Genomic DNA, 23,348 nt, shown 5'->3' on the forward strand with positions numbered 1-23,348 from the left:
TAAAACTTAAACGGATTTTTTAGAAATCAATTAATTTCAAGTTAATTTTGATGCATGTCAGTGGTTAAAATATAAGAATGACTGTATGAATGTGGATGAAGCATTTAACTCAGCCAGATTAAACATTGGCACTGAATGAATAAAAAATACTAAACAGCACGGTTGCTGGTAGTAATCTTGTGGCGCTCGCAGATTTCAGTATTAAGTTTTTGTTGAATGTGAATGTCTATAGTGTTGTCGCTGCTGTCAGAAATAAGGGACACCACTAGAAAAACTAAGCATGTCCTTGGCTACCTTTTAAAAGAATAGTTTTGAGGGAAATATTATTATTTGTATTCATGCCTGAAAGTCAAATATGCTGCTAGAGCCAGTAGGTAATTAAGTTAGCTTAGCATGAAACCTGGTAGAAGCGTGTGTGTGTTCAAAAAAATTAATTCTGTGTTTATTTCTGCTTTCAAATGGGTTGTGTTTACCACATTCCCGAGATAAGTGCATATGAACAGCTCTCTTTTGTGGCATCCACAGGCTTGTGGATGGATTTTCGGGGTAAAATTGGTGTGCATGAGTTTTCACTTGATGCTTGCGCAGGTGGGTGTTGTATGTCATTTTTGTCTGAGGCAGATTCTAAATTTACAGAATAAACTCTGCATATATTAATTTACTATTACTTACGACTCACAAACTCTTTACCAAGAATGTCCATGTAGCTAAATCAATCAAATTCTGCTCTAGTTCTGTAATTACTGTACACAGATAAGGCTGCTATCATTTTTGTCATCTTGCTTTCTGTAAAGATTTAATGTATTCATTCTAATGTAGGCATAACATTATGACCACCTTCCTATTATTGTGTAGGTCTCCCTTGTGCCTCCATAACAGTTGTGACTCATCAGAGAATGGACATGGACCTTCTGAGGGCATCATGTGGTGTTTGGAAGCAGATTGTTTGTTAGTGGGGGCGTCTTTGGGTCCTATGGGTTGAGGGGAGGGGCCACAGATACTTGACCAGTTTAGGATCTAGTGAATTTGGAGGCCAAGTCAACGCCTTGTGCTGTTTTTTTAGTTGTTCCTCAACCGTTTTTGTGTGTGTTTGTGTCAGGCTGCATCCTGCTGGGGTGTCATTGCTGTGGGGTGGGGGCGCCTGCCCTGGTCTGGTCTATGTGGATGGTGCATGTCTAAGTAACGCCCACATGAATACCGGGTCCAAAAGTTGGTGTCAGTGGTCATAATGTTATGCCTGATCGGTGTATATAAATGTTGCCTGGGCTCACAGTAGCACCACAGTTAAAAAACGGTTCCTTATTTAGACTGTTAATTCATTTATAGGACCAAGTTAAGGACAAATGGATCATAGTCATTCACACCACAGCGATTTATGTTGACACACCACAGAAATATTCATAGCGCTGCCGGCACAAATTCACATACCCCCGTCTGCACCCTCTTAAAGATGCTGCCTCTTATTAATGAGAATTCTGTCAAACCACAACACAATCATATTTATTTTAATATATTTTATTATAAGAGTAAGCCCGGGGGGATAAAGGGAAATATTCCTTTGCATAGCTGCAGCTCCGCCGGCTGCTCTTCCTTGTGTCCTAAACTCAAAGCCTCTATAGACACACACACACACACACACACACACACACACACACACACACACACACACACACACACAATAAATCCAGCATATTAACAATGCACCACGGATGTCAGAGGTACTATAGGTGCCTACAGTAATGTCTCCATCTGCTGTGGAAATAATTTCTCTTGCCTTATGAAACTTAACGCCTTATCTTTTAAACATGAACTTTATATTTCATTAGGCTCCTGCACTATACTGCCAGAGGCGGGCATAGCCTGCACAAGATATGAATTCTTGATATTTTCTTTAAGATTTCGCCCCTTTTATTAAATTACTCAGAGAAGAGTGACAGGAGAGGCAGCCGGTTGGATGCACGACGTGTGACAGGAAGGTCACGGGGGTCGGAACCAAATGTGTAATGTCCTGAATATGCAGCGAGCCGCTCGGCCCCCGCTGAGGTACAACAACTCATCATGCTTGAGTAGATTTAATAGGAATGAGACACTGGAGCTCCACCGATTGCTTTACTCACTTTAATTTCTTCGGACATGACTGGATTGCCGGCACGATGACTTTAAGTAGTTCTCGCAAATAAAAGTGACATTCAATCACTCTGGCGCTTGGCCTCGACCAGCAGCTACTTAGATCCTGATGAAGATGTCTGCTGATGATGAAGAGCTCAGTTCATTCCAGTTTCACCGCCTCAGCATTCCTCCATCTGGTTTCTGCTTCATGCGGATAAAATCTGGACATAGATGCATCGATATTTCCACGTTCATTTTTTTTTTTCTTTTTTTTCTTTCTTTATATAATCAGTGCTTGTGTGATCATATCTGCTTTGGTTCATAATGTATAAGAGGCTTTGGCGTGTGGATGCTTTCTGGTGGTGTTTGAGCGCCTCACTGTGGTTAAAATACAAACTGCAGAACATTGTATTAAATCACAGGATTTCAAAGGTGGTTTAGCTCTGTGATAGACTGGCGACCTGTCCAGGGTGTACCCCGCCTCTCGCCCGATGCCAGCTGGGATAGGCTCCAGCAACCATCGCGACCCTAGTGAGGATTATGGAAGTATGTATGGAAGATAAGATGAGATTCCTAAGGGGTTTGTTTGTGATATTAGCAAAATAAATCAGCGTCTTCTTCTCTAAATTCCTTGAAAAGGTGATGAAAAGACAAAGGTCGTTTACTACTACAAAATAAGAGCACAGACATCTCAAGCTCGATGTAAACCTTTATTTTTTTGGACGGCTCCTTTTAAAACATAAAGTGGTTCACAGGATTAAAATAAGGGCATAAAGGTACGACGAACTGTGAAAGTACGCTTTAAAGAACAAGAATAATATGAAAGCTAAAATAAAGATGACTGATTAAAATATTTTGCCCTTTTTTTTGTTCAGTGTTATAAATGTTCACGAGTTTTGGAATATTATAGATGATTATACACTGACTTGCCAGTTCATTAGGTACACTAGTGAAAACAGAGGTATTCCAACAGTCCTGCACTAAATCCCCCTTCATGACTATTATAATGTTCAGTTTATGTTGAAAATCAAAATAATACAATCATGTGTGAGTACAATACAATAGTACTACAGACCACAGCCTTAAAAGTAAAGACACAGCCGAATCAACAGCTCACTCAGTTATTCTATACAAGTTCTGAATATCATATCAGCGTTCAAGAAACTTGGCAAGAAGATTTACTGCAGCACAGTTATAGTAGAAGGCATTCTATGTCTTTGTCTATAAGTTGCCAGTATCAGTATCAATATTGTTTTGGTCATACACTCAACTTCACATCTGCATGAACACTAGATGGTGCTGAGAGAATAGCACCGTGACCATAACTGGGACTCCTCTCCCTCTGCATGCATCATTCATTTGTGTCCTCAGTATTCCAGCAGGGGGAAAAAAAACTCTGCTAAGCATCCTGCACAGAATACGCAATCACATTTTTTTTTTAAGAGAACTACAGAGTTGGATATTTCAATGAAAATATGATGACACCATTCATAGAGATATTTAGGTTGAAGATAAAGAGTCAAAACTATTTCATAATTCGATAACCGTCTTAAATAAATGAGTTCTTTCCATGTTTTTGTTCTTCTTCTGTCGCTGCATTTCCCTCCGGATTTCAAATAATTACACATGTGCTTTTAATATTTCACTTAAGATGTCAAAGTGAGACAATAGTCGATGACACTAGCCTTGATGCCACGAATCCATCACGCTCTGCCACTCTCTTTCATGAGCTTTTAGTGCTTTGTCTTTTCTTCTTTCTTACTTAGAACAAAGAGGCCGGGGACCTATTAAGACATCAGGCTGTGCATGAGACAGCTGCAAACTCCCTGTCAGTGTAATTAGATACTACAATTACGAGGCTTCTTCCTCATTCGAGCCCACAAGGCTGCAACAGCTGGGGAATCAGGATGCTGCTTCACCCCTGAGAGCTCAGGTTTTTTTTTTTTTTCAATCTGCCCACAGCCCATCTACTTTAAATTAAAAACACAGGGATGAGTGTGAGAGTGGCAATGGCAAACTGATTTGCATCTCCAGTGAATGAGACACGGTGTTTGACTAGCAAGGCCAAACAGAAATGTTCTGCAGGTTTAAAGGTAGAATTTAAAGGCAGATTTTATTCTAAAGGACAAACCTTGAACATAAAATAAATATTTGTGACTCTCGTCGTTAGATTTTCCTTATTAATTTGATGCAAAGCTGTGTTGAATTGCACTTGAATTATTAAGCGCGTTTTAATGTGTTTCATAAAAGGAAAACCCGAAGCAAGATATTCTCAAGTGTTTTTAAATGATTTGATTTCCAAATTTCTCAGTTTTCTTTTGTCGTTATTACATTTTGCACCATGTACCTGCTTTTTTAAGTATTCATTTGTTCACCGTTTATATTTGCGTTATATTTTCAGATCAAAACCTTGAAGCACTGAAGCGTCACTAGACAAAGCGATGCAACTTTCACTAAAAGAAAGAAGTGAATTGAAGCAGGAAAGTACAGATGCAATGAAGTAAAAAATATTGTATATACCACAAACAACTGAATTAACAATTCGACAAAACAGACGCAGGATAATAATGACAAACCAGAAACAAACAAGATGGCTAAGTTTTACAAAAATAAGAAACAAACAGGGTCACAGAAAATATTCAAAAGTCAAAACCATGACACACGTATGTTCACGCATATACTGCACATTAAAACACATTGGTGTTGGTCCAAATGACATGTATGAGGATAATAAGTGCCCATCTGTGCTATTTCCTTCAGAGTGTCAGCATCAACTGAGCTCTTTGTTTTGGCTTCACATCCCACAGCTTCATGTTTTCTTTCAGTCTCATCACCCACTCATCACCTTTTCTAGGAGAAACAGTCACTTCACAAGAAAAGGTCTTATTAAACTCACCTAAGTAGAGTCTAGCTGATGAATACTCCACTCAAGAGACAGTGGAGACCAAAGCATGAACCACAGCACTGTCCCTGTTTATTGAATATGCATATAGACAACATGACATTCTACCCACTTTAACTTTATAAAAGTGTTTGTTTGTATCACTGCCCGCACGTGACCAAAAAGTATTTGATGCTGCTGTTTTGTTAGCTAAAATTCACCTTTTTTATATGAGAGAAAAAAAATACTACAGGAGACAAACAGCAACAGGAATAATAATAATAATAAAAAAAAGACAATAAATAAATAAAAACATCAGTGTCTAAAAGACATACAAACACTCTCTCCAGTGCCTCCAAAGACTAGTACATGGTACTGCTCTCACTAGTCATGGCTAGGGCCTTAATGATTTCATTTTTTGAGTTCTTCAACCAGGTCATAAAACTATACATACAATTCCTAAGAACTGCCTCTAAGGTGGGAACACCATGATGTACAAACAGCAGAATTGTAAGCCACTTGTAATTTATTAAATTTAGCCTTTAGAAAGAAAAATGCACATGCAACGATGGTTTGAATTTTACCACTTTCTCAATCTTTAGTCATTCCTATAATCGTTACTTTCTTTTAATTTGCTTCACATTTAAGAACAAAAGTATTTTCTGGTTTTCTTTTGTATTGTGGTGAAATGATTACTATACGTCATTTTGGTCAGACAAAAAAGAAAGAAAAAAATAAAATGATGAGTGTGGCTTTGGGCTCTTAGACAAGAACAATTGATTAATGTAAGAAAATGAAATGTAGTCTACTTGTTATTGTAATGCAAACGCATTAATAAGGAAAATAATGTATACAAAATGGTAAGTTACTGGGGGAAAAAAAATTAAACAAATAAAAAGGTGTTCAAAATTCAGTGATGTCAGCTTTTGGTGTTTATTTTGCTCCACGACCTCTTGCTGAAATTTATGAGACACGTTTCGTTTTTAAGGGGAGAAAAGTACTAAATAGATTCTGTCATTCATACAGAATCGTAATTAAACAGGTTTTTAAGTCTAACACGGTAACCGACAGACAGAGAGGCAAAATTTGTTTTTTTAGTTAAGCTTGTGCTCTTGCTTTTGGAGCTGAGCCGTGTATTTGAGTCGAGGGCTCCCCCTGGAATAGTTGAATTAATGGTACGGTCCGGAGCGGCTCTGCTGAGAGTCTGAGGCTGGAAGAAGAGCTTCTCCAGTCCGTCTAGTTTTTGGTAAGAAGAGGAAGCAGAGTCAGCCCAGAGCATCAGTCGTTGTTTCCAGGCTTGTCATGACCATGTACAAAGGCAGGCGTCGCAACCAGAGATGTGAGTATGAACGCTACATGTTGAGTAAAAGTTGATTTACTGAGGCTCTTCTGACGGTCGGTATCATTGCTTTGCGCATTTCCACTTTATTTAGTCGAAGTGAATGGCGGCTTCCTGAGAAACTTGGTAATTGTCCATGCACTTGCAGTGTTGGTCTGAAGTTGTCTCTGTGTGTCTCAGCATTTTTTTAACATGTAAATGGATTTTGTGAAGCTCATTTCATCTTAAAACCCATTGTGAATGCTGGCATTGTACTCATACGTGACACACAGGTTATAGGCAGCCATAATAATCGCGCAGGATAATAGCTAGTATGCCAATTCGGGTCTGTCTGGGAGACTTAATCATAAGCAGGCAATTGTTGCCAGAGGAGCATGCCAATTATTTTAATCTATTCTCTGACTGCAACCAAAAAAAAAAAAAGTCTCATTGCCTTGAGATTTTAAAAAATAAATGTACTACATTTACTGTTGAGGTGCATATGAGTAAGGTGGTTGGCTGCACATAGCAGCTCCAGGTGTGGGTGCACCTGTGTGAGGCTAAGTAATGATGGACATGTTTTTGTAAGGGTAATAAAACATTTTAGGGGGGCGGCACTAACCACAGATTGGCAACCCACTGCCTTAAACAATTAATAAATCACCCAAATAGATGCTTTCTCCCCATTAACGAACAATAAATCAACTTGGCATTTCAGCTCTTTGTCAAAGAATCAGTTTCTGTGACGTCCTCCATTATATAATGCTTTATGTTTCCCAGTGAACTCCCAAATGAGGCAACCAGGTTTCAGCATTCAAGTAGTTTCAAGCAGGTGGCAGCTGCCACTTTGTTTTCAGATTAATGAGCATGTGCTTAGGTGGAAGTGATGGACAGGCTCCAGGGGCTAAAATGTTTCAAAGTGTTGCACTTTAGAGCCACGCAGTTACATCATGAGAAACGATGCCAAAATGGAAATGGAAGAAAGTGCATTAATGGCTCAGGAGAGATGAAAGACAAAATTATCTTCACCTCAGGCTCCGGCAATATGCTCATTAGGATTAATGCAAAAATCAACACATACCAGCGGTGGGACGTAGCAGAGCAATGTCGAAATGTTGTCCTCTGTGCTTTGAGTTTATGTCTTTGGATTTAAGAACTTCTACCTACTAATAAGTGCCATATACTGAGTCCAGTCAACACAGAAATTTAGCAGACTATCATCACGTCCTACTTAATGGACGGTAGCTCTGCAGGTAAAAGAACTTTATTAAATGCTCAAGAACTTGAACACGGGCTGCCAAATTTATGCACTGCCAACTAACCATTTTCCTTAAGAGGGAGGACAAAGACTAAAGGACAAGGAAGTCATTACAGAAGGACGACAAGCTGTTGAGCAATTAATCTGCACGTACAGACAACAACAAAAAAAAAATAAAAACATTAAAAGCCTCGAGGTTCTCCCCCTGATTTAATTTAAGTAAACTTGTAGAATTATAATCTGCCCTCAGGAGCTTTTAACATTGGTGGGACGTGCATCAAATGTATTTGCGGTCCATTTATGAGTGGTCACTCTTAACTTCACTCAGTTAACACGCTGACTAGTCAAATGTCTGTTTCAAGATTTACTCAATTCCATTGAGTATTGAGAATGAGCTGAAAGATACAGATGACTCTGCAGCTCAGTCTGGAATTAAATCTTTCAGTTTACTTAGTTTTATGCTGTGTCAAGAAATACTGAAAAACCATCACAAAATTGGCGAAAAGGAAAAGAGAATTATATAAAATATTTGACAAATTTCCTGGAAAAATGGCAATCTTGCTCAAAGAATTATCAAAGTCGGCAATTAAATTTAATCTCAAATTAAAATTTAACTAAACAGCTCAAATTCAAGGTAAATTCAATGTAGTTGTGATTATTCGGGACTCTCCCGCTTCACAGGATTATGAGACTGCAGCAGTGACTACAATTAGCAACTACATAATAATGGTAAATGCCACAAAAAAAACCCACATGACCAGCACAGGTACGCTTCCATGCTGCATGTCAGTAATTGTAGCTAATCAGCAGCATCTATTTAAAACATTAGCTATATAGGCAGGCATTTGCTTTTAAGCTAAATCACCTATATCGTATCAAAGTTATGTACTTAGTTATTTATAGTCACTCTGGCCGTACCACAAAACTGGGACTCATATTTCTGTGGTAACAAGCGACACCAGTTGTCCCGCGCCACTAAATGGAAGAAAAAGAGGAAAGGTGTCGTCTTAATTGGGGTTCATTAAAAATGATGCTGAGCACCTTTCTTTTTAGAGGCTGCGGGATTCCTCTGGAAATGTGCAGCGGCATATTAGACATCATTAACTTGTCCGAGGAGATATCCTGAGCCTGACTGATGAGTTAGCAGAAGCACTGAGCCCTTCGAGATAAAGAGGCCACAACATCACAGGTCTGCGCCGCTTTCAGAGTTTATGCTGATGTTGTATTTCACGCTAATAGGAAACGCTCTCTGGTGATGCTCTGCTGAGTGCAGTGATGTGCTTCTCTGTTGGCTGTTTTTTTATTTTATTTTATTTTATTTAAATACACGATTTAACCAGAATTCATGGAAGATTGGTCCAGCTTCGAAGAACTTGATAAAACTACTTCACTACGTCACACCTTCTCATTTAATGTTTTTTTTTTCATTTTCATCACTATTTAAATTGTAGATTCTCACTAAAGACATTAAAGCTATGAATGAACACATATGAAATGAATGAATTAGATTTTTCAAAATAGTCTTTGCTTTGATTACTGCTTTGCACACTCTTGACATTCCCTCGAAGAACTTCATGAGGTAGTCACCTGAATGGTTTTCCAACAATCTTGAAGGAGTTCCCACAGATGCTGAGCACTTGTTGGCTCTTTTGCCTTTACTCTGCAGTCCATCTCATCCCAGACCGTCTCGACTAGGTTTAGGTCAGGTTACCTGGTGCAGTACTCCATCACTCTCCTACCTGGTCAAATAGTCCTTACACAGCCGGGAGGTGGGTTTGTGGTCATTGTCCTCTTGAAAAATAAATGATGAACTAAACGCAAACCGGATGGCATGTTGCTGCAGGATGCTGTAGTAGCCATGTTGGTTCAGCGTCCCTTCAATTTTCAATGAATCCCCAATAGCAAAGCACCCCCACACCGTCACACCTCCTCCTCCATGCTTCACGGTGGGAACCATGCATGTAGAGACCCACACACAGTGTCACGCAAAGACACGGCAGGTGGAACCAAAGATGTCAAATTTGGACTCATCATATTCCCACTGGTCTAATGTCCATTCCTCGTGTTTCTTGGCCCAAACAAATCTTTTCTGCTTGTTGTTTTTGCTTTGTAGTAGTTTCTTAGAAAGTATTCGACGATAAAGGCCTGATTGGCGCATTCTCCTTTGAACAGTCGATGCACAATTGTGTCTTCTACCAGAAGCCTGTGTGGTATTTGTCTGGGTTCTAATCTGAGCTGCTGTTAACTTGTGATTTCTGAGGCTGGTGACTCAGATGAACTGATCCTCAGCTGCAGATGTGACTCTTGGACTTACTTTCCTGGGGCGGTCCTCATGTGAGCCAGCTTTTTCCGTAGTGCCTCATGGATTTTGCGACTGCACTTGGGCACACATTCAAAGTTTTTGTAATTTTCTGGACTGACTGACCTTCAGTCCTTAAGGTCCTTGAATACAAAGTTTGTTTGTCTTTACTTAGCTGATTGGTTCTTTGGCCGTAATATGAATTCTAACAGTTGTCAAACAGGGCTGTCGGCTGCGTAACAACCTGACTTCTGCACAACACAACTGATGGTCCCAACCCCATAAAGAAGGCAAGAAATACCATAAATGAACCCTGACAAGGCACATTTGTGATGTTAAAACCATTTCAGGTGACTACATCATGAAGCCCATTGAGAGAGAGCCAAGGGTTTATGTTACCCTTTTAGATTCCTTTGAGGAATCTAAAATATAAAACAGATTTAGAGTTATTTAACTATTTATTTTTGCTACATCATTCCCTATATCTTGCGTCATGTATCTGATGTCTTCAGTATGTATCTCCAATTTATAAAGTAGTAAACATTGAATGCAGGCGTGTCCAAGCTTGTGACTGGTGGTGGCACATGATCAAATCTAGTGTCGTAGTCTGACTAGTAGAAATTGTATTTTAACACGATGTGAACCAGAGGTCCTCGTGCCCACATGCACACACACACATTCGGTGCATATGCAAATATTCAGTGTCTGCTTTTCCGGCCCGTCACTCACCCTGGCCTGTTTAAGGAAACGCACTCTCGGGTGTAATGAAAAGAAGAAGCGGTCTGTGCCTTGGAGCCGAGATCGGAGATTATTCAAGTCTCCTCTGTCAGATTTACAGGGCGCGAGAACACGGCCTAAGATTGAATCTGCGACCGCTGTCATGCAGGATGTCTCTTACTCCCGCATTTGTATTCAAACAGGTGCCTGGATGATCTCTTAATCGAATATACCTCGCCTGCTCTCAGGATGTGTGTAGCCGCAGAGACGGAGGTTGTTCTGTGCCAGGAGTGATCTTTTTTTCCTGCCAAAAGATTATGCTTAGGCATTAGTTGGGGGAGGAAGTGTGTCCGTTTTTCTTTGACTATATTACCTACGCCACTTACCTCTTCTGTCCCAAATGCTTCGCAGTTGCACACAGAGCTTTGTTCCTATTGCACATGAAGGAAGACAGTTTCTTTATAAAGTGTCTTCAAATGCGCTGCTAGCTTGCAATTTGCTAAATAGAAGCAGCTTAAGGGCAGCACCTCCATTTAGTTTTGTCTTTTTTTTTTCTTTTTTTTTTTAACCAGGCACATCAAAGCTGACTTATTAAGATTTATGTGTGTGCACTCTCATTGTCTGTGTCCAGTCTGGCTTTAATGGCTTGTCTGCACCTTGAGAGACAAAGAGCTCATGGTTGTGCTGAGCCGAGGGCTCTATATCTAACCAAAATAGACACGCAGTAACACAGGGATGCACTCACAGGTAATGCAGCCCTGCTTCATTAATATGAATGAATGTGAAGTGAGTCAGAGAGCCCTGAGGTGCTGATGATTGTATTCTTGGGTGATCCAGCGAAGACGGATGAAACTATTACTGAACTCGGCCACATCTGTCGCGTAGGAGGCGCGCCGTTAAAAATAAAGGTCCCTTAAAGTCCACAATTGGCGCTTTTGTCTTCTTCGCACTGATGAGGTAAGACTGGCGAGAGTGTTCCAGGGTGAACGTTAGCTCTGTTACGAAGAGAAGGAAGGAAAGAAGGAGGAGGAGACCTGGCTGAAAGTTAAAATAGTTTTCCATCAATATGTACTGGGGGAATACTGTGATAATGCGAATAAAATGTCTATAAAGCTTATTCTATTGGGTCTTCCTCACTTGCTGTCCTTGTCTTGGTTTTAAATAATTTTGCACCACTTTGTAACCCTGGGTTTATAGATTTTTTTATGAAGAAAAAAAAAACAAAAAAAAAACAAATTGAAGTTTCACTTACTCAACAGTCCTTGTTATCCTTAAAGCTGCTCCAATCAATAGTTTTATATTAATAATTGATCCGATGTCCAAGTGCAGCGTGGACACGGTTTCGTGTAGCGATGAACGCACTCAGTTTAAACAACTTTACGTTGTTTTGATTGTTTTGCTTTTACAGCCCGGAGTCTTTTCTCTCACCAACAATTTTAATCACTTTCTTCAAGGCTACTGTTTAAATACAAAGATAAAAAAACAAGATACTGTCAGTTTGGTGAGGTTGGCAACTAGCTGATCAGCACAGTGGACCATTTAACAACAAAAGGTTCACACGTTGCCCTTGGAAGTTGGTTTGGACCAAAAACAGCTAAGAGGAGAGTGACTGTTGGGCTTATGTTTGTCTGATGGACACAAATGTAAATGTGCCTTATTTGCGATACAGGCAACTGATTTCTCAACTTTTACTCAGTTACTCAACTTTATACACAGGATTCCCGTTTATTTTATCTGTTTTTTTCTGTTTTTTTTAATCACATATTTGGTGGAGTAGCCTCAGTCGGCGGAGTCCCTCAAAGCTGCCGCTGCGACATTTCCCGACAACAGCACAGTCAACATTGTGTTATTGTCAAAGAAGTGCAGCCTCTCAGGAGTCGCCAGTATTCGTACAATATCTGGCTCAGACTTTTTTTTTTTCTTGTGCTCTTGAGTTTTCCTCTGTGTTATTGTGCTGCGGCCAACCGGCACGGAGTAACTTTTTATATTCCCCCTCAATATGATGCTGCACACAGTTTATAGTATCAATCAAGCCCGACGGGGCTATTGCTTAGCAACACAGGCTCTGTCTCTTCTATCTCCAGCCTCAACTTTTTTATGGCTACGCGCACAAACAAGTCTGTCTGCGAGCGCACGCTCTTATTCATGCCACTTTTATATATGATTAGTATAATGACTGTAATTAATCAAAGGCTCAGTGTGTGTCTGTCGGAGGGGTGGATGGAGGGTTTGGGGGTGTTGTGAGGTGGCAGTGTTCATTTGAGAGTGCTTTTTAATGCTCCGCTCTCTCTTTAATGACCCTAGCAGGGGACCAGAGGAGAGTGTGCTTTACAATACGAACCGTTCCTCACATCTTCCTGCATCCTAATGATAATGACACAGCTGAGCCTGGTGCACCTGAGAGCTACCAATACATCCCAGAGTCCATTAATCCATTAGGGAGCATGAGGAGAGAGAAAAAAAAAGGGAATTTAAAGAAAGAGAGAGGATGAGAATATCTGGGTTCAAAACATAGCATCATGGTTAATCTGCAGACGGTGGGAAGCGGAGTCCAGCGGAGTGTGTGTGTGTGAATACTTGAGTGTGAGGAAACGCAAGCTTATATATAGTCTGAGATATCTTGCACTCTTTAATTCATAAGCTCAGTGCCTTAAGTAAGTAATTTTCCCCCTGAAAAAACAACCAAACGAATCTGCGTCTGCAACGCTTCAGGCAAAACGACTTGACTCGGGCTCCTTTCATGACATTTGCTACAGCGTGATCCCCAGAGCTGACGTTTTAACTCCAATACTCAAGGGTGACTCATCCGTCAGAAAGTAATCTCTCCGGCGTTCTTAACGTGAGTCTGCGCGCGCGGAAAGGAGGCTGTCTGATTTTTTGTTTGTGTTTGTGTGTATGACCTTGAGCGGCACTCAAGGCTGATTGAGCCGAGTTTGAGCAGAAGCAGCGACGACAAGGCAGCAGACTAAAGGCAGAGATGGCAGCCCGGTTTAATGCACCTGGGTTCTTGGCTGGTAGAAAGAGCTGTCAGTCATGAGTTGTGTGCAGATGAGTCCCCGGCGGTCTGTTAATGCATTTGAAGGGGATTTCTTTGTTATTCCTGAGTCAACACTGTCCTAACCTTGACTTGAAGTCATTGTTCTCGGTTGTCTCAAGGCCATCGGAGCTCTCACCAAGACCTCCTCATCAGTCTGAGCGCTGCAATGGACTGAAGTGAAGTCATTACATGAATCAATGATTTTTACTTCAGTGCACCTGGTTAGTCCCATCGCGCGGAGCCTGACAGGTGCTTACACAGCTCTAACAAACACTTTCATTGCAAGTTCAGCTGTAGTTTGATCAGCCCGTTATTTAATCACTGCCGTCCGTTACTTCCTGCTCTGACTTCTCAATTTTACACAACTGGAAACTGAATGTCTCCAGGGTTTCACCTGAGTGGCACAAAACAAAATAGGTTTCAGACACATTTCATTTTTTTTTTTAAAGAATAAACCAATGAGTTGAGAATACATTAAAACATTTGTTAGTTGCAAGCCTATGTTTACCACTCGAAAAGCTTTCTTTGACAATGCTTAGCTTCATATTTGACTTTTTTTTTAAAATAGTATTTTTTTTTTAAAAGAAATGCTTTCTCTAATTAATAATTTATATATTTTTCTTAAAATAGTCCAATGAAAAATGTAGTAAAAATGTATAATAAACTAAAATTATAACTGATCTTTCATTAATGAGCAAAGTTAAATCAGACTTTATGGAAGATCTGGGACAAGACGAGATCCTTCACATCACAGTGGAAAAAAAACATGTCTTATTAAGGAGATGGGAATAAATAGAAATGAAGATATATAAAGAACGGTAACATTAATAATAGATAGAAATAATTTATGCCAAAATATATATATACGCACTCACCCTTATCTATATTATATATAATAAATTCATGTGCAGACTCTTCTTATCTAGATGTTCCCGTCATATTTCATGGAAATCTCTTCAGAAAGCTCTTGCAAACACTCAGCAACTCTCTCTACTTTCATGCACTCTACTTTTATGACCCGAGTTTCACAAAGTCTTTGATGTGCAAAAACCCAAGCTGACCATCAAACTAAAATATTTGAATCAAAGCAGGAATAAGGAAGCATAAGCAAATGGCGTTAAACCAAGAAGCAATTTGTTTAATTTATCATTCAGTGCTACTTGCATGTTTTCCTACAAAGTTCGATGCTGCCTTTCCAATCTTAACCAAATCTGTAATAATTATTTAAACCGTTTCTAATTTAAACCCCCCCTCATTAATTAAATAAAAGTGTGGAACTTTTGAGAAGTGTGTGCATAGATTCGTGTGCCTAGCAAGAATTTTATACTGGTCTTTGGCCAAGATCAAAGTTAACCCTGTTTAGACAGTAAGACGATGTAAAATTCATCTATTATATCTTCACAAATATTTAACAGACAGTTATTTAATAGGCAAAAATGTTCAGTCTGAAAAGGATTCTGGCCCCATATTCAACATAGAGTTGCACTGATGCTGAAGCCTTTCATATTCACATAGATTTTAGATGTTTTCTTAAAAAAAATACAGTACTATTAGTATATACTATAGTATCACACTGTGACTTTTGGCTTTTGTTTCCAGATATCAACATGGCAGGAGAACCAAAGCCATACAGGCCAAAGATGGGCTCCAAGAGGCCCCTTTCATCCCTATACAGGTCTGTGTGTCTTACTTTACTGCGTCGATTGGATATCCATTTTCATGACCTACTTTTTCTTTCGTGCTTGTACTGCCTGTTGTTTCTAAAATATACGCTCATGATCCTCAGTGGCAGACTGGGTGCTTTTGTCGGAACACGCAACTCCGCAACTGTGCTATTAGTGCCTCTTTTTTTTTTTTTTTGTCGCTGTTGTGTTGCTGTTACACATACGCTGTTTTACACTTTTACGGACCTATTGAAAGCATATAAAAAAAGAGAAAAATACGAGGCTCATGATGTAATATGACTGACTGGCGAAAGGAAAAAAGATTTTTTTTGTACATTTTGAAAAAAGACGTATTTAGCTTCTTTCTTTCTTTCTTTTTTTTTTAGCATTCAGCTTATCGTAAAGGCTGGAAACTGAATCTGTGCGGTTAGCTGGCCATGTAGCTGGCTGAATACACTTAGCATCACCAAGTATGACTTTAATAGGTCATGAATTAATTTGAAGTTATGACCATTTCTTCTTCCGGGAACAGAGCCTAGCTGAAGCATAGCCAGCTGTGCTAACTGTGCCTCCCATTTCCAGTTATGCTAATGCTAATTTTGTGGGTAAAGTGAAGCCACTTAAATTGTTGTTGTATCTAGATGCTGTTAGGCAGATGACGTTACAGATGAAATGACTGAAGCTAGCTTCTCCTTCCCTGTTTCCAGTCTCAATGCTTAGTGCCTAATATTCAGGGTAATGCTTTGACAGTTCAATTCAGTTTCACTTCCTGGATGGGAGCTTGGTGAGAATCTATCAAATTTAAAGATGGTGTAAGCAGGTTGCTAGCTTAACTTCACACAAATAGTTTTTATTGCTCAGATTGAGCAATAATAATCTTAAAAATCTTTTAGTCAGTTGTGTATTTTTAAAGGTGCCTTCTGAGTGTTGATGTGAAGCCAAGCTAATCTAACAAACCTTATTTTTACTGTTGGGTCCTTCCTGTATTCTCAAAAGACAGAGTAATTTTCCAAAATGTCAAAGCATTTGATAAAGTCAGTCAGTTCTAATTTCAGCTTATGGTTTCCGTTTAACACAGAAAAATTCTTTATGTTCACAGTGGCTACGAGTTTGACTATGATTACTACAGAGATGATTTCTACAGCAGGTATGTAAAAATAAATAATAAAAATAAAACATCACCTATAGTGTTCCTTTTTTTCCAATAAGTGCATTTCCTTTCTGATATTTTGCCCTTCAGTTTGCACCCTCCTTTCTCCTCATTTCTAAACTCCAATAAAAAAGCTTTTTGAGCAGACTAGCCGCATTTCCATCTGCAGCAAAGTAAGTACATTATCACAGGGATAATGAATGTCATATTGGGGAGGTTTTTTTTTTCTTTTTTTCTTTCCTTTTCCGTTGGGCTTATTAATGATGCTTTTATCCTCATAGGCGAGTACTGAATGTCAGATAGTCCCCCGGCTGGTCATTTGCACTGGCAAGGAAGAGAATGTATCTTTATTCTGACATTTTCATTGGTTTGTTTACTTCCTTTGCTTTGCAATATCCCCGAGAGTTGAGTTCCGTTAGATTTGAGTCATTATTGCTATTTTGGCAATTTGATATGTTGAAGGCAACTGGGAACAAGATTTGATTGGATGGCTGCGGCGCTATTCAATATGTGCCTTTATCGTTGGAACATCTTATGCAGAATGTCTGTTGGGGGCTTTTTGTAAGTGTTTCTTGTTGCTTGTTGCTTGAATAACAACATCTAACTGATTCTTTTTAGAAATGTGTTTCTCTGCATTGTGGGACGTTGTGCATGGCGTGTTTCTATTGTTGTTACTTTATTTTCCATGTCTCTTTAGACTCTTTGAATACCACGGCCGCGTTGTGCCCCCGACCAGAGCTGTGATCCCCATCAAACGTTCGCGGCTAGTTGTCCCTTCTACACGCAGAGCCAAATCCTCCTTTCCAGTCAGGGCCTGTTCTTCCTCCTCCTCATCCTCATCTTTGTCCACCCGGGCGATCAATGCTGGCGCCTCCGTCACTGGCCCTAAACGTAGGTTTTCTTTGTCCTGTTTTTGCTTATTTTGCTCCTACAATTTTTTTTCATGCCCTGTTTTCAGATTCAGTTCAAACTCAAATGTATTCATCACTGTAAACACTGCGATCTAGAAACAATAGCACGCCAAACAACATGGTTAAATATCAACATCAGTCAGGTGGAGGGTTACAAAAAATAACAATTTTATATATTTGTCAGTTATTTTCTTGGATGGATTAAGACAAATAGAAACTAACCCTGACCCTTTCATTTTTTCTGACATCTTTAGGATTTCTATTTTGCTCAAACAACAATCCACAACCCAAAGATGTTAAATCGACTATGATGTTAGACAACAGACAGCAGCTTATTATCACATATGAGACGTAAATGTTCAGATTAGTTAATTATAAAAAGGAATGTAATGCGAGTTAAAAAAAAAAAAAAAAGGAATTTAATCCATAAAATAATGAAAGTTTTCCTGGTGGAGATTAAAAACAGAGCTAAAAATATGTTGAATATTTGCATGTTGTGGCCAGGGCAGAACTACAGCTGAATAATAACACTGCTCAGTGTGTGAAATGTAGAAACAGAAGTTGGTTAATGCAGTTTTAGGACATCTGGGATAGTCGTTGCCACTAACAACCGAAACGGGATTATGATTGTGTAATACTGCTGCTGAAACTCTGAAAGAGTCCAATCAGTATTCTCCCCACAATGCAACGTGATGACATTTCTTAAACTATAGCTTCCAACCCATCCTTGCCTTTTTCATCAACTGTCTGTGCCTCAGCCACATTTCTGTCAAAGAGCTTGAGGAATGTCTGAGCAGTGCAACTATGTCTCTTGTTAAAAGACACTTTAGTTCTGTTTTTTTATTTTTTTATTTACCTTTATTGATGTTTGTCTGCAGTCAAGACGGACCAACTCCTAACAATAAAGAAGGAGCTGTCACAGATCAAGACCAAGATCGACTCATTGCTGGGAAGGCTGGATAAGATTGAGAGGCAACATCGCTCCGACGCTGGTAAGAGATAGGGGAGGGGAGGGCCTGTCTGTGAGAGGAGCATCCATATATACATGGAGAAAGACAGAGTGTCTGTCTGGTATTGGAATAAAAGACACAGACGGTCTTTGAGGCGAGAGGGCAGAGAAAATGTAACAAAAAAATAAAATAAAATAAAAATGTGTCGAGCAGCTTGTCTGAAAGACAGATTGTTCCGTTATTTAAAGAAGATATAAATCACATCAATCTATTAGGATTTTAACTGCCAAACCTTCCTGCTGTCTTTTTGCCAGAGATGCAGAGGAAACAGGAGGAGGTGTGCGAGTGTCTCCATGGTGACGCTGCAGACCACTCTGGCGGAGAGGAAGCAGAGGGGACGGCCGAGGTGGAGGCGGGTGAGATGACGGACGGCGGTGAAGACGACTTTGAAGATGAAGGCACCAGCGACATGGTGAGCAGGCCAAGTACCCATTTACAGTCTCACTAAGTAGATAGTGGGTCCTCCGGCCTATGATGGATATTGCGCCTCAGCTGCGTGTTTGAAAGTCTGAATCTAAAAAATATACATGGTTCTTAATGCACTTGGAGCATCTCAGTCACTCAGGTGTTTGTTTTCATCAGCTGCACATTTCACCATGTTCATTCTGGAAGATTAAAGCCACGGTCTTGTACATTAATGGAGTAGTTCAACATTTCTGGAAAATATGTTTACTAACCTTTTAGCAGACAGCAGATCTGCGACAGGAAGAAATAGGTAGCCTATCTGAAAACAATTTAATGCGTGAGCTGATGACCTTCAGAGGTGTGGATAGAAACACTGTGGCAATTATCCTGTACAGGACCAGTTTTGCATAAATTTCAACTACTTACTCAAGCAAGATCTCTTTTTGTTTTTGTTTTTTTGTTTTTTTTTACATTGGCGCACTATTGTTTTTATGATATATACTGGATGGTGTGTAGTGTATACTGCATTTATAAATTATATATATATGTGTGTGTGTGTGTGTGTGTGTGTATACAGTCTACATATTGATGCCAATAAAATGCCTTTTTTTTTATTTGAACTGGTAAATTCAGGGTAAATTTGAAGGATTTATGTGGAGCCGATGACTCAAGCACATTGCTCTAAATTCTTTTGACAGCCACAGTATTATACAATTAATCAGAGGAAATCACTAATCAGCATATTAAGAAACTGGCTGGTGCCTTTCAGATCACTCAAGGTCTGTCAGGAATTGGATTTGGAAGCAATGGATTTTTTGAATGTTTGTGCAACCTAAACCATATTTCCATATTTCTGATGTCCCACCACTGTGATATAATTGCACGCCTAATACCAATCACCTTATACTCTGACTACACTGACATACCCTTTTTTACATAGTAAGTTCATTTCCTTTATTTTAGTTGTGTGAAGGGAACTCGCAAAATAAGCGTTTCATTGCTCAGTGTACACCAGCGGTCAAACGTTTGGAGACACCTTCTCACTGAATTGAATGAGAAGTGTTTGACTGGTAGTGTATATGAAAATAAACTTCTTGAATCTTTAGCAAATGGAGGAAGTGTGGGTTATCGTTAAAATCAGCTCAGAGCGTAACAGTTTAGTTATTTTTTTGCTGATGATGTGAAATTATCAACATCTAAAGATAGAATTGTCAATTTTATAGACAAGTTAGAAAAGTATATTTTTATTATTACAGAAAACCCAATTGTTGACAACTCCCTCTCCTCCTGTACATCTGATTGAAATATTCATTCTTTATGTTAAATACCTGGAGACCAAGATACCCAACCACCTCTCATCAACAAACACAACGTATACATGTATATTTCAGATTTTGTTCTACAGGGCTCTTCTTTTTCCAAATTTTTTTTCTGTCGTATGTTGTTTATATATCATTTTAAAAGCTTTAAATGCTCTAAGTAATAAATACTTTTCAATTGCGTGATGAAGACAAAATCCAACTAATTTATTATTAGTTATATTATTTACTATTTAATGTCGTTGCCTAGTTACAAGAATGGCTACTAGTTTGATGTCATTAATATTGAAATCTTTTTTTTTTTCTTATATTGCAGATAGAGAACCACATATCAGACATTGACAACTGAGTAAGGTCAGTATTTAATCTCCGCTTTAACGATGCACAAAATAGCCAATTTGTTTTGGAGAAAGCGTTTGGAAAGCACACGCGCTGTAGCGTTTTTTGATGCCCAGCAGCGTGTAGTCGGCGGCAAAATTGATTTAAAAGATCACAGGCTTATTTTTTCCGCTTTCAAGGAGAGTGAGAAACACGGCTCATCACCTTCCAGTTTAATCCTCCACACTGTTCTTCTAAATGACCTGTCATTGCTCGTGTCTGCGAGCGAAACGAAAGGCTGCTTCTCCGCCGTTATCTGTGGTGACTGTCTGAACAGCCGCAGATGTAGGACTCCATCTCATCCACGCACCTTTCGTCAAACGACATTTAAATCTCACAAACGGCAGCATGATTTAATTTGCCTCTCGGCTGACATCCCCCCCCCCCCCCCCCCCCGGCTGTCCTCAAGTGCCCACAAACGTAAATCTATCTGAACACGATCGGTCATTAAGATAATGGAGTGATTGTAGAATTTCAGGTGATATCATCAATGTCATTTATTTTATTTAATGTTTGTCATCTGTGCTTTCACCGTTAAATAAGATTGTGCTGATGAATCACCAAAAACTGTGGCCACTCTTTCTACACAGTTTTTGCGTGAATGACAGCGTGATTAAACTTATTTTTGTCACTGCAGTATTTTTGTTTTTAATTTTTACATTTTTGAAATTTCAGTTGGGGGTGAAAAGAAGCCGACAGTACAAGAAGTTGGGAGAACAAATACCAGCAAAACCTTCTTGATCAAGGAGGTGTCCTTAAGGGAAAGTAATGAGTGAAGTGACTGACACCAGACTTTTTTTCGAGCTTGTTTTGTGCTTGTTTGTTGCTCATTTGCCTCATTATAACATGACACTCCTGACGCTTCATCTAAATGCTGGGTATAAATACACTCCGGTCTACTTTGAGATCAACTACAAGGAGCAATCAATGATTCCCCCTCAAACTGATTGCCTTTCTGCAAAACATGGACAATACAGTATATTGTGTGCTTAATATATTATGGTCTGTATTGTGCATAAAAATACAGTTACGTGATCAATCTGATTAAAATTGTCTACTTTATATCTTTGTTGTACCACAAATGTATGTTTCTGTGCATTGGAAAAACTGTGAAGAGCCACAATGCTGGCTGAAAGCTGAATGTGAATGTAAGATAACACATCTTCTTTGACACCTGCTTTATTTATTAGGACATTTTGATGAAATGTACACTGTAATTTCTTCACAATGTCTCCACACTGTTGTACACATATCACGTTTGTTATTTGTTCTACATGCTGAGATCCATTTCTGTATATTATGTTTATGGTAGTCGAACAATGACTAAATTATGCTGCCAGCATGATAAAAAAAAATGTGGCTATTATGGATCATTTGTATTCATTGCATCCATTGTACAGCCATGGATGATAAGAATTTTTTGACATAAACCTACTCCCAACCCCCACTGAAGATTGTCTGAGTTTTGTGGCTTTCATTTTCACAAACAAGTGAAGGAGAAAAAAAATCATCCACATAGTGGATGTCTGCTCTGCATAATGATTACAGATTGTGATGAAACACACACTTATGGTCAAATCTCAAAGAGAAGTGTCGTTGACATTTGTGTTTTTGACTGAAACGCCTGAAAACTAAATGTATTTCCGTTAATTGTGATGCAGAGATAAAGCTGAACAAATGTGCTACACAAACCATGTGAGTAATTCATTTTATATCATATGGATAGTTTTGCCTTTCTACGGAAATACATTTTTATACAATAATTCTAGACGTCTACATGTCAGCTGGACACATTGTGCTGATTAAAAACAAGAAAATATTAGTGATATGATTAAAGGGTAAAATATTTCTAAATGAGAGGATTTGCACTTATTTATTTATATATGTATATATATATATAATTTCAGAATAAACAAGCTATGTGAAGATGTATGTTAATTGTGATGTGTCTGAACGCACTGCTTCCTCTGTCACTGCAGGCGTTCAGATCAATCAAGATAAATTGTAATAGCAAGATCGTAATTTTAACTCGTCCAGCTCTGGTTAATGACTGGATGGATGGATGGATAGATAGATGCTTTATTGATCCCAAACTGGGAAATTTCACAATACTTGCAGCACTGAAACATTTTCTCCTGCCAATACTGTACTTGTGCGTTTTGTTGTAACAAAGGTTAACATGCTAACAAGCTGAACTCGTATAGTAAAACATACCTCCTTATAACTGCAAAGCTTCTTAATCATCCAGCTCACTCTGTATCTGGAAACAAATGTAAAAACAAAGGCTTGTTTGAGATCTATTAAATCCACCTGCTTTATGTTTACCTCTTGCTTTTAGATATACCTAACACCTGAATGCTAACATTGCCATTGTTAGCATTTGTGCAAAAGTATACAGAACCACTAGCTTGACTCTAGGTTTTTGCCATTAACCTCGCATAAACTCAGACTGAGCCCAAAGTTAAACTTCTGTGTAACCTTTCTTTTAACCTTAAACCATTTTCAAACCAAATGAGTCACAGGGGGAAGGTAAAGGCACAGAGTAATGCAAAATGTGCTCAATTTCCACTCACATTTAATTATAACATTCTTGTACATTAGTCTGGTTCCCTAACTGGCTATGAGAGTGTTCATCTATTTTTTAATACATTGCCCTTGAAAGCTACAGCCTATGAGCGAGGTGATGGTGACACAACAACAGATGGCATTTCTAATTCAGTCACTTCATTAGCGCCAGATCATCATTTTCACAGGTTAAGGAGGGCCGGTGGCTGGGTTGCAGGTATAATTGGTTCTATCATCGCTGGCTAGCAGCCAGTGAGTACAATGATCACTCATGCAGCTGCTCCGATATGGACAATGTTCATTGTGTGATGAACTGAATCAATCACC

At 39.1% G+C, this 23,348-nt stretch overlaps 1 protein-coding gene across 3 annotated transcripts in view; it reads left to right on the forward strand.

Moving 5' to 3' along the window:
- The window catches only part of LOC125011459 (RNA-binding Raly-like protein), a 40,084-nt gene extending 18,176 nt beyond the window's left edge, over positions 1-21,908 (forward strand). For all 3 annotated transcript variants that reach the window (XM_047590685.1, XM_047590686.1, XM_047590687.1), the window contains exons 3-9: positions 15,219-15,294; positions 16,383-16,430; positions 17,131-17,324; positions 18,223-18,336; positions 18,609-18,766; positions 20,395-20,432; positions 21,132-21,908. In XM_047590685.1, coding sequence (XP_047446641.1) covers positions 15,219-15,294; positions 16,383-16,430; positions 17,131-17,324; positions 18,223-18,336; positions 18,609-18,766; positions 20,395-20,427 — 623 coding nt within the window. In that variant the 3' untranslated portion in view covers positions 20,428-20,432; positions 21,132-21,908. The remainder of the gene's footprint in view (positions 1-15,218; positions 15,295-16,382; positions 16,431-17,130; positions 17,325-18,222; positions 18,337-18,608; positions 18,767-20,394; positions 20,433-21,131) is intronic.
- The last annotated feature ends 1,440 nt before the right edge of the window (positions 21,909-23,348 follow it).

The sequence above is a fragment of the Mugil cephalus genome, chromosome 7 (assembly GCF_022458985.1).
Source record: "Mugil cephalus isolate CIBA_MC_2020 chromosome 7, CIBA_Mcephalus_1.1, whole genome shotgun sequence".
NCBI classification, from domain to species: Eukaryota; Metazoa; Chordata; class Actinopteri; order Mugiliformes; family Mugilidae; genus Mugil; species Mugil cephalus.